This window comes from Protopterus annectens, chromosome 8.part0 (assembly GCF_019279795.1).
Source record: "Protopterus annectens isolate FY-2018-M chromosome 8.part0, PAN1.0, whole genome shotgun sequence".
In the NCBI taxonomy this organism is placed as follows: domain Eukaryota; kingdom Metazoa; phylum Chordata; order Ceratodontiformes; family Protopteridae; genus Protopterus; species Protopterus annectens.
In genome coordinates this window covers 1,255,402,179-1,255,414,461 of record NC_056741.1, presented here as the reverse complement: position 1 = coordinate 1,255,414,461, position 12,283 = coordinate 1,255,402,179, and the positions used below count along the sequence as shown (strand labels likewise).

Sequence of the window (12,283 nt, the reverse complement as noted above, 5' to 3'; positions counted from 1 at the left end):
TTTCTCCACATAAAAATGGTTTTCAGTTATTTTACACAACTTTTAAACTGACAGGGAATAAAAGAGTGCTCCTATTTAAAATCATAATACAGTTTTATGTCAATTAGTAAAAACACAAAACATCTAGCTTTAAAATAACTTTACTAAAGAGGAAAGTGATAAAACACAAACAATATTTAGAAAATGTAAAGTTTTTCATCAAAAGGAACTTATTTGCCCAGAAAAGGAATGGCACCAAGCTGACCACTGATCCTCAAAAGTCTTACAGGAGCATACTCCTCTGTGGCAGTTAAGCTCTAAAGGGCTTGGCACCTAACCCTACTTTCTGGTCAGCTCAGCTCGAGCTGCCTGACAGTTTGGGCACTTGGGAGGTGCCTTGAAGCTTTGAAAGTTGTGCAACTGTTATTCTTGGCACGATAAAACCCATATAGCTTAGGCTACTGCAGCAGTGAACATCTTACAGTAACTAGAGTTTATAATCATTGCTACTCACAAGACATTCCTCCTTTTTTAATTTCTCTCCAAGTCTTTTGGGTTTGTAATACCATGACAGGAATGGACCCCATTCCTAAGTCAAAGTGTGATTAAAGTTCATGAAATTACTATTGCTTCAGTTTTTGACATAGCCAGAAGTGCTCCTCACAGCACTCACAATGTGCCCGGTAATGATTTACATATATCAGTAACATAGCTATGCACAACTGTAAATTCTTTTCTGCCCGTAAATTCTAGTATTTTATGACTTTGTCTCTCTCTGTATGTAGGACACTGAAGTGACTGGGTGTAGCAATTTCAATGATTAATGCTATGTTTGTCTTCTTTTCATGAACTACTATATCTGGTTTTCTCACATCTATTTTTTGAAATGTTGGTAATAGGTGATCCCATACGATATAAACTTTAACATTTTCTATAATGATTTGTGGCTCATGTGTCCAGTGTTTTTTTAGCTACTTCAATATTATAATGTTTCCACAATCCCCACTGCAACAGTCTTGCCACATTATTATGCCTTTCAGTATACAGTGCTTCTGCCATTAGTACATCACAACCAGCAACAAATGTGCGGCAGTTTCCAAATCCATTTTACAAAACTAACATCTGTCTGATTCTCCCACAAGTGCAATGGACTTTCTAAACCATGGTGTATGCAAGTCCACCATCTTGGGCTCCCGATATTAGCCTTTTGTCTTTTGGTAGAAATTCACCTCTCCTTAACCATTCCTGCATGCGATCCTGAACAACATGAGGTTGTTCCAAGAGTTTTATATACTTGCAAATATATTTATGCATTTTCCACCTTCTTGCCTTCTCATATGATCCTTCACCTTATATTCTTTCTTTTGTTTTTTGGTACATTCAGTTGCTGCCTAATTTTTATCTACTTCTGGTTTGATTTCCATTCCTGCTTGACACTGATCTGCTTCTGCTAAACTAAACAGGGAAGTCATCTTAGACGTATTCTCCTCATGTCTCACAACTTTCACTACTTTTGGGCATTGTGAGGTCAGCAGATATGTATGTAGTCCTACAATTGGAGATTTATACAAGTAATAAATTTCGAGGAGGCCCATACCTCCTTCAGAACGGAGAATGTATAGTCTTGGTATACACACTGACTTTTTTCCTGTCCAACTTGTCCAACATCTTTTGGCGTCAGGCAATACAGAAATATAAAAGTCAAAATACTGCAAGTTTCAATGAAGTACCCTTGAGTCAAACTGAGACAAAAAGTCTTTCCGTAATCAGTTGTTGCTGAGGACCAACTTCCTAAACTTTAAGATCATAATATCAGGGGAAAATGACAGTCTACTGCAATGGTCTCACAATACTGTGACGCATATACAAAAGGGTATCACAACACTTGCATGGAAAAGGAAGCTCTATTTTCTACCACTATTCACAAACATAAATGCAGATTTTCCAAGTCTAAGTGATATCAGCATTCAGTCAAGAAGACTACTTTCACTAGATTCCCTTCCTGGTATTTGTTTTCCTTTGAAGGTTTTCATGTCCATCAAAAGAAACTACTCCTGGAAGTAATGGTATCTTTTTAAAGAACAAGACATGTGTTGGGCAAAGGACCTTGCTTTTTCCCCTCTCCACTGTATCTAACAAGCATTATGGCTCCTTTTTCTGACTGGATTCATTCTGCTGCTGTGGCACCGCATCACCTTGCCTGCCAAAAGATAAACTGCATTGCAGAAGACCTTGCTTTAGATTTCCTTTTATATTCTTCACATTTATCCAAAAATTCAGACTTGTCTTTTTTTCTGCAATGAAAATACTTCAAAGGCATTAAGCATTCTTACTTCAGTAGCCATAAAATGTCTTACAGCATTCAAAATGATTGGTATCACATGAACTCCCAAAATAATACATATTCAAAGTGAATGTCTTTAGGAAATTGTTTGTCCCCCTTGTCATTTTAACCAACCTAGTCCCCCAGTGACTCCTACCCTTCCGACTGACTTCAGTATCGCTGATGCTGGTCGTGGATCCTAATGATGTCCTGGAGGTTTGGCCACCTCCATTTCCATCATGTTTTTTTTTTCTTTTTCTTTTTTTTTATTTGCCCTTCACAATCCCTGGCCCACCCTCCTATGTCCGAGGGCAACTCCCCTCTTTGGTCCATGCCTCCCATAAAGAAGTGTCATCAATGTATACCCTTCCGCCTTGGATGGGCATGCCCATTCCTTACTGCAGCTCAGTCACCAAAGTAACTAATCGAATCCAGGTCAGCTGGGCTTTATCCCTATACATCATCAGAGCAGCTCTTTAGGGAAAATTGCTGACCACAGGCATTCTTAACTTTAGTACAGAAACTGCCAACACTAAAACACACACAAACTAGAGTACAAAACTATTTAACTCAATAAAAAAAGTACATCAAGATTTTAGTATACTTGTCAAATTGAAAACACTGGTGCAGCTACAATGCAAAATGGTTGTAGGCCTTGTGCAAAAGATATCGGACACATATGAAAAACTGGCCATATAATGACCGATACCAGTGAGCAGATGCCAAAATGTTTTGGATACTGCCACAAGAACCCTCCCCAAATGAAGAGTTCACTGTAGGCACATCCCTATTAATAGGTCAGAATGTCATTAGCAAAATCTCAAATCTATCACATTTCTATTTTTTTTCCAGAAATTAATTTCTGTTCAAATTGATGGAGCCATAGCAACCTTTATGGATTTCCATCATGGGCTTAGGAAAAAAAAAATCATTCCACATCTACTACAAAACAGGTGAGGTTTAATTGGCTTTTGCAGGCTTATGACCTATAAGAAGTTAATTATAGCCTGTCTGTTGAGCAAAGGCTTTTGATACAATTACTCAGACATTATCTGTGATTTAGTCCACTGAGGAATGGGAAAAGCTGTATTAGAGTGCTGTTCATCCTACCTCTCTGCAAGAGAATGTTTTACTAAAATCAGTTCCTGTGTTTCTGGATATTTAATGGACACAGGGCTGTACCTCAGGGATCCCTGCTGGGGTCCACTATTCTTTCTCATCACTATGAAAACACTCTCTACTATTAAATTTGAATCTAAACTATTACATGTGCAGTTGATGAGGTTTTGTTTTCTGCTCATGCTGGTAAGTTGGTGATCTTGGGGACACTGTAGAACTATTTAATTAAACTTCATATACAGGCTGAGAAACACTCTACAGATAAAAAGCTCATAAAAATAAAATAATGCTTTTCTTTTACAAGTATTTTTTGATTATATTAAGATTGATAATTCTTGAATAATTAGGTCGATGATTAAAACCTCGGTCTTACCCTGGATATCTGAATATGCTTTGAAATGCGCATAGATGAATTATGTCATAATTTTAAGGAAAAGTTAGTACAACTGTATGAGCTAGCATGGTCTTATCTACTACAAAGCAGGGATCTAAAAAAAACAATTAAGGATAATACTACTCCAGTACTTATGTATAAAGCCAGAACTCTGAGTAACACGTACCTCTGCACGACTCTTCTTCAGCTGAGATTTGTTTATTGAATTTCCTTTTATCACCTTTCGGATACTTTCTTGTTTCTTAATCTGTTAAACAAAAATAACATTTTTTTCCCAAAAATATTACCCATGAATTGCAATGCACAAGCACAGATACAGTACAGATTTGTATAAATATACTTACTGTAACAGCATTTCTTCTGGATTATTGTTGACAGTAAACCATGATACCTAGCTTTACTCACATATTAGTCTGTTTTAAAAGCAAGAACTTGAAAAAGCTACGGCATCTTCCCTGCATGGATCTAACTTGGATTTTGGATGGGCTATGTACTGAGAAAGACTGGCATGAGGCTCCCTTATACATTCTGCATAGTTGCATTATCTTTGGTTTTTCCAGATAATATTTCAACACAGAAGTGTTCCTGTCACAGATAAACAGACCTTTAGTCCATCTAAGGTGTATGCAGTCATATAAAGTATACTGAAAATAAATGTATTGACATGGGGTATCACCTCAAAAAAATGCAATTAATAACTACTACCCAGTCAACCGTAAAATAGAGCATTTTAAAACTGAATCTAAACCACTTTTTAATTACAAACAGTGCCCTTACAGAAAAATATTCTTACTGTATTAAATATGGTAACATGCTATATATGAAACAGAAATTATGCATTTATCTGGGAATAAGAACAGTGAAACTTAATGACAAAAACATACTTATTGGAAAGACCGTATAAATGCATAAACATTCTTTACAAGTGATGAGTTGGTAATAATTTACCAAAACATAATGTTAATGACTTGAAAGAACAACAGATTTTGAAATATTTAGCACATAAAATACAGCATAATATTAAGAAACAGAATATACTATCAATGTTAAAATACCCACAAGAATACAACAGGATCATGCTTAGAATCTAGCCATATAGTCCCTGTCAGAGTTTTAATAGCAATGCAACAGTGTTCAAAAAAATTACTCCCAGAACCATTTTTAGCTGTTTAATAGGGATAAAGCAGTATTCAGTAGATATCCCAATAAAATGCAGTTGCATATAAGACAACTTCCATATCAGTACATAGAATCAGGGACACTATTTACATATGGGTCTACTTAAATAAAATATACTAAAAATATTTAAATACAACATATCAACAAAAACTTGTAAACTCAAAAATATCTAAACAAAATATTGCCAAAATTAAAGTTATATTAAGGAATGGTTTCTATCCTTTTACCACTGTTGTGGGACTTCAGATTTACTATATATAATTAATGGGGGGGGGGGGTACACCCCCACATATGGGGAATGCAGGTGGCACACTGGTTTTGGATGTGGCTAGATTTTGTCGATATTTTTGAGAGATATACATCTTAAATAGCCTAGTTGCAACCTATGAACCTAATGACCCCTAGGGCCCTTACAAGCCTAGCCATGCACCTCAAACCTATTTGGAGTCAGAGTATTCAAGACATCTATACAATGGTGGGGGAATGTTAGTAAGGAGGTAACTAAAGGATATGAAGGGGGTGTATTTTTTTTAGTTATAACAATACTTTTCTTATTGACACACACTCTCCCATAAGGGGCATGGGGGCCAGCCAGACTGGGGGTAAATTTACAATTTCCCATTCAATAGTCAAGGTTTCGTTTCAACATGGTCAGGGATGAACTCTGCTTTACATGGATGGGGAGCCTATTCTGTAGCACAGGGACTTACTTTGGGATACATATCTCTCTCTCCAGCAAATTCTGTTTATGAAACAAGTGCAGTTCAGATCCCTGGATCTAGTGTTTCTGGTGCCATTTGTTTGGCGCATTTGCAAAAGATCCATCAGGGCTGGGTTTGAGGAAGTACTGTAAGCCAGGCAGAGATCCCCTCTCAGGAGCAAGTAGAAGACTGTCTAAAGAGACAGATCCTTTAGACAATGATGGTAGGACAGGGTTATTCTTGCCCTGAATTCTCCTGGTGAGAAACCTTTTTGGGCATTCCAACTGTTGTAAGTGTCTGGTTAGGTACATACCAAAGGAGGCAGTGTACTCAATGACAGGTTTGATAAGGGCCAAGCATAGTGATACTACACAGCTTCCTTGGACCTGGACACTGTACTCTTACCTACAAGTTAGATGGCATGGAACGATTTTCTTACCATCTTAGCTAATTGTTGGTCAAAGGCTAGACTGCTGTCTACTTATGTTCCCAGATCCCTTATTATTGGTCGACTCTTATTGTTTTTTAATCAATGGAGTAATTAACTTGGGTTGATGGTTTCCCACATGGCACTAAAATACATTTTTGGCACTGAGTTTTAGGCTATGGCTTTGGCATTAGCAATTTGTCTAAGTTAAACCCACTTGCAAGATGTTGGTGGTCTTGGGTGGAACCTATAATAGCTTCCCAATTTACAGTCATTTGCAAAACTGGAGAGCCGGAAGCCTTGAATGTTAGCCTTGACTTTCAAGAAGCAGATCCCAAACAGGAGTGGGCTGAGCACAAAGCCCTGGGGGTACTCAGCTCGTGTCTTAGTGGAGGGGGTCTCACCAATCCTGACTTCTTGGGCCCTGTGAACCAGCTAGCAATCCAGTGAGTTATGTAAGGATTTATGTCTAACTCAGAAAGCTTGTCAACAATGGCTGAGTAGGGTACTGAATCGAATACCTTGACCAGGTCAAGATACACAGTATGCACTGTTTTACCCTTGTTCATTGCCTTGGTGCTGCTCTCAAAGAAGTCTATCAGGTTAAGTAGGCACAACCTTCCCTTAAAGGCAAATTGGGATGGAATATGTAATCCAAACCAACGCGCATGTAGACAAAATGATCCTTTAATAACACAAAGAAATCAACATGCACAAAGCACCTCCGACTGAGCGCTTTCGTCTGCAAGCAGTCAGGCATCATCAAAGTCATACTGGTGCAGTTCAAAATGCATATAAATAAGGAGCCAAGTACTGACATTACATACTGCTAGTTTAACATGTAAAAAAAAAACTTGAATGTTTACGTGCTTAGCATTTTTATATATAAATGCTAACTGTTAAAATACACATAAAAATACTTTGAATAAGTCAAAATTAACTATTTTTGTATACACACAAATATAATGCCCTAAAACCACAATTCTTACTAAGACACTTGTGAATTAAAATGCATTTTTCAGCTGCTATTGAAATACATAGCATGCATCATATACATATTTTAAAAACATTTTTTGATGTCTTTCAAATATTTTGCAAACACTTTAAGCATGCTAAAACACACTACTTCTTATACAAACTTATACACATTGGGCCCTGATTTTTAATACACCAGCCATGGAAATGGACTCATTAATGCCTGGTTTAACCTTGGCATTTAGCCTTAGTTGCCATTCCATTTCCTGCACCTGCAAACACAGATCCTGGTCACCTCCCCTGGCACTGGTGTATATTCTGTGTATTACAAAGAAAATAAACTTTTTGAAATTAGCACAAACTAGACTATGTGTGTATAAAGCACTGGTTGTTTTTGCATTTCTAATGTCTCTATTGTGATCCATAATTCTCGCATGCAACCTCCTAACCGTCTTCCTCACACAAAATGCAGGGCATGAGGTGCATGTAGCCAGGTATACCACTAATTTGGTGTTACACTTGCAGCACCCTGGACACCTCAAAGTCTTATCATAAGAATCTACCTGAACATATGGTCCATCGTTGATGAACCTGCATGTTGAACAACTTCCACACTTGTGCATCTTGGATACTAACAAATTCCTAGTCATACCAGTGTCCTTTTCTAAAATCTCTTTGATATTTCTGCCCCTGTTATAAACCACTTTGGGCTCAAGACCAATTATATTCTGAAAGTCAGCATCAAATACACCTTTCCAAGCTCTCCTGATACTTTGTCTTAAATTAGGGGCATCATGATTGTATGGAACAACCATAGTATCAAACCTGTTTGCATCATGCAAGCTGGTATCCAGATTAATTCTACCAACACATTCATCCCAAGAATTATCCAAACTAATCTTCAGAATAGGTCTAAATTTAGTGATCCGATTTCTAATGACCTCCTTTCGAGTGTCAAGCAAGAGCTTAATACAGTATCCTCTTTCCTTGAACATACCTATAAGTTTCTAAAGTTCCTTGCCAAAATCTAAATCACAACTCACCAATCTGGATAGTTGAACCATCTGACCCTTCACTATGCTCTTATGCTGATGTTCCGGGTGGCAACTATCATAATGTAAAAGTGTATTACTATACGTTTCCTTTATAAATATGTTTGAAATTAATTCTCCCGAGTTGCCTTTAGTTAATAGAATATCAAGGAAATCTGTTTTCTGGGCATGAACCCTGTAAGTAAATATCAAATAACTAGACACTCCGTTTGTATAGTCTAGGAATTCCACAACTTCTTCTTGTGTACCTTTCCAAACTACAAGTATGTAGTCTATAATACTCTTAAATTTTGGACATAAAGGGTGATGAAAAAACATTATTCCTTTCCCATTCGGCCAAAAATAAATTTGCAAATACTAGGGCACATTTTGGCCCCATTACCACTCCAGGCTTTTGGCGAAAGTGTTCCCCCTCAAACATGAAAAAGTTATTTTTGAGCACTATCTCTAACAATTCGTCAGGAAGTTGATCTTTGTTTGTTTAATTATCCCACTGTCATGCAATCCATAAAATATTCCAAATCAGTGTTGTGGGGGGTCACTGTGAATAAACTCACTACATCAATAGCCATAAACCAATTATTTTTTTCTATGTTAAACTCTCTTAGCAATTCCAGGCAATGCCAAGAATCTCGCAAAACATATTTAAAACTACCCATCACAGACATTAGTCTTTTTAATTAAAGACATTGGGATCGATCCTGACGACCAGTCAAGAGGAACTTTTTACTTTACACACACCTTGTTTGGGCTCTCAAAATGAAAAGTACTCGTATCAAAGTATGGCTCCCCCTGCTATTTCTGGACTGAATGGTTTATTCCAGCAGCCACGTTTGGAGTATACAGTGCAGGGAGAAAGGCAGAACAGCAGTTTTGGATCTCTCAACACACAGCCTTCCTCTTTTGAAAAATTGGCTAAGAAATATAAATCTCTACATTTGGATATTGCATTTTTGACAGAATCATCAAAATTGATTAGAAAGAAAATGTACAGTTGTGTACACTTACCATAAATGTAGATGTTCGAGTGTATTCACTTGTTGCAGTCATTACATTCGGGTAATCTTTCCTTCTCTATCTTCTACAACCTATGTGGTGTATTTGCTTGTAGATGAAGGTAAAGTTTATATTGATGCATGTATTTATATATACATATTTTTGCTACCTTTTTGGGTGCACCTGACATCGGGGGCAAGAAAAACTAAAGAAAATGACGGCTGCATGTTTTATACCCCTGGCGACCTGACATCATGGAAGAGGAGACGGCAACCGACGCAGAACACAAGACTTTGGAATTCAGGCCTACTGAGGGCAACCTGCCAGCAGATTACCCAAATGTAATGACTGTGACAGTGAAACACAAAGAACATCGTACAGTAATATACTTTTACATTATGATAGTTGCCACCCGGAACATCAAAGTAAGAGCATAGTGAAGGGTCAGATGGTTTGACTATCCAGATTGGTGAGTTGTGATTTAGATTTTGGCAAGGAACTTTACAAACTTATAGGTATGTTCAAGGAAAGAGGATATCCTATTAAGCTCTTGCTTGACACTTGAAAGGAAGTCATTAGAAATCGGACCACTAAATTTAGACCTATTCTGAAGATTAGTTTGTATAATTCTGGGGATGAATATGTTGATAGAACGAATCTGGATACCAACTTGCATGATACAAACACTGGTATTACTAGGAATTTGTTTGTATCCAAGATGTACAACTGTGGAAGTTGTTCAACATGCAGGTTCATAAACGATGGACCGTATGTTCAGGTAGATTCTTACGATAAGACTTTGAGGTGTCCAGAGTGCTGCAACTGTAACACCAAATTAGTAGCATACCTGGCTACATGCACTTCATGCCCCACATTTTATGTGGGGGAAGACACTTAGGAGGTTGCATGTGAGACTTATGGAGCACAATAGAGACATTAGAAATGCAAAAACAACCGGTGCTTTATAGACACACAGTCTTGTTTGTGCTAATTTAAAAAGTTATTTTTTTTTGTAATACACAGAATATACACCAGTGCCAGGGGAGGTGACCAGGATCTGTGTTTGCAGGTGAAAGAAATGGAACGGCAACTAAGGCTAAATGCCAAGGTTAAACCAGGCATTAATGAGTCCATTTCCATGGCTGGTGTATTAAAAATCAGGGCCCAATGTGTATAAGTTTGTATAAGAAGTAGTGTGTTTTAGCATGCTTAAAATGTTTGCAAAATAATTTGAAAGACATCAAAAAATATTTTTGGAATATGTATATGATACATGCTATGTATTTCAATAGCAGCTGAAAATGCATTTTAATTCACAAGTGTCTTAGTAGTACGGATTGTGGTTTTAGGGCAATATATTTGTGTATATACAAAAAATAGAAGTTATGTTCTTACCATAACGTTCCATGTTAGTTGTCTTCTTCTCGCCTTCTTCTTGCTGGATGGGTTCAGAGCCGACCTCGGCTCCGACTCGGCCACTCTAAAAGCTCGAGAGTTGGTTCCACCGGCTCGAGGCTCCCCTTATATCCCACAATGCTAGGCGAGAGTTACCTCAGATCTCGTTTGTAAGCTAACCCCAGCTTATAACAGTAACAGTATAACTGTAAAAACAGAATCCACCTCTAACAACAGGAAGAAAGAAGGGTGACCTACATCCTGAACCAAGAAATATGCATAATAGCGTATGATTAAGAAAGAGGTGGTAGAAAGAGAGGTCACGATCACAACTCCTCTAGGTCTGTCCAGGCCAGGGGGAAGGAGGGTGGGACGCAAGAAGAAGGCGAGAAGAAGACAACTAACATGGAACGTTATGGTAAGAACATAACTTCTATATGTTAAGTTGTCTATCTCGCCTTCATTCTTGCTGGATGGGACCGCGTCCCTAGCACCTTGTCCCGGGTGGCCTAACGGAACAGACTCCTGAGAACAGTGGAACCAAAGTTAGCTCTATGCCTAGAAGCTAAATCCAACTTATAATGAGAAATAAAAGTGTGAGGAGTAGCCCAAGTAGGCGCTGCACAAATGGTGTCAATAGGCAGTCTGTCTTGGAAGGCTAAAGAAGTAGCCAAAGCTCTGGTGGAATGGGCTTTAGGTTTATTAGGCAATTTTTGTTGTCTAATTTCATATACCAGGGAAATCAAAGATGTTAGCCATCTGGATAATGATACCTTTGAAACTGAAAGTCCCTTTCTGCTTTCCGCATAGGAGACAAACAGCTGATCAGATTTTCTGAATTGTTTTGTTCTATCCAAGTAGTACCTTAATTGACGATGAACATCCAGGCAGTGTAATTTTTGTTCAGACCTATTGGAATACTCTGGAAAAAAGACAGGGAGGTCAATGCTCTGGTTTAGATTTGATGTTGAAACCACCTTAGGCAAAAAGGACGGGTTAGTTCGTAAGGATACTCTGTCCTTATGGAACAAAAGATAAGGAGGACGACAACTGAGTGCTTGAAGTTCTGAAACTCTTCTAGCTGATGTGATAGCCACCAGAAAGAGAGTTTTCCATGATAATAATTTCAAGGAACATGAAGCTGCAGGTTCGAAAGGGGAAAGAATCAAAGAAGCAAGAACTAAATTTAGGTCCCAAGGAGAAGGAGGATTTCTTATAGGAGGTCTGAGAAGAAAAACTCCTTTCAAAAAGGCTTTGCAAAGTTTGTGGGACATTAGGGCAGATTCAGAAATACCCACATGGAAGTTAGAAATAGCTGCCAATTGAACTTTAAGTGTAGATGGAGATGAACCTGCATGGAAGAGTTCAGCTAGAAAATCAAGGACTAGTTGGATGGAAGCGGTGAAAGGATCTATGTCCTTTCCTTGTGCCCAATATGAGAAGCGTTTCCACTTACTCAAATAAATCTTCGAGTGGAAGATTTATGGGAAGCTATCAATATATCTCTAACAGAGTGAGATAATTGAGGAAGCCTGGCTACGGTTGGAACTGGAGGAACCAAGCAGTGAGGTTCAGAGAGGGGAGGGAGCGATGAAAGTGACCCGACTGGTGGATCAAAAGATCTGGAACTAGGTCCAGATTCCACGGTCGCTCCAAAAGAAATCGATGTAGAAAGGGGAACCACACTTGTCGAGGCCAGTAAGGAGCAATGAGGATCAATGAGGCCTTCTGAGCGATAGCTTT

At 38.2% G+C, this 12,283-nt stretch overlaps 1 protein-coding gene across 1 annotated transcript in view; it reads right to left on the bottom strand.

Moving 5' to 3' along the window:
- HAUS5 (HAUS augmin like complex subunit 5) overlaps positions 1 to 12,283 on the bottom strand; it is a 1,223,310-nt gene that overhangs the window by 422,704 nt on the left and 788,323 nt on the right. The window contains exon 16 of the mRNA XM_044080749.1: positions 3,982 to 4,062. Coding sequence (XP_043936684.1) covers positions 3,982 to 4,062 — 81 coding nt within the window. The remainder of the gene's footprint in view (positions 1 to 3,981; positions 4,063 to 12,283) is intronic.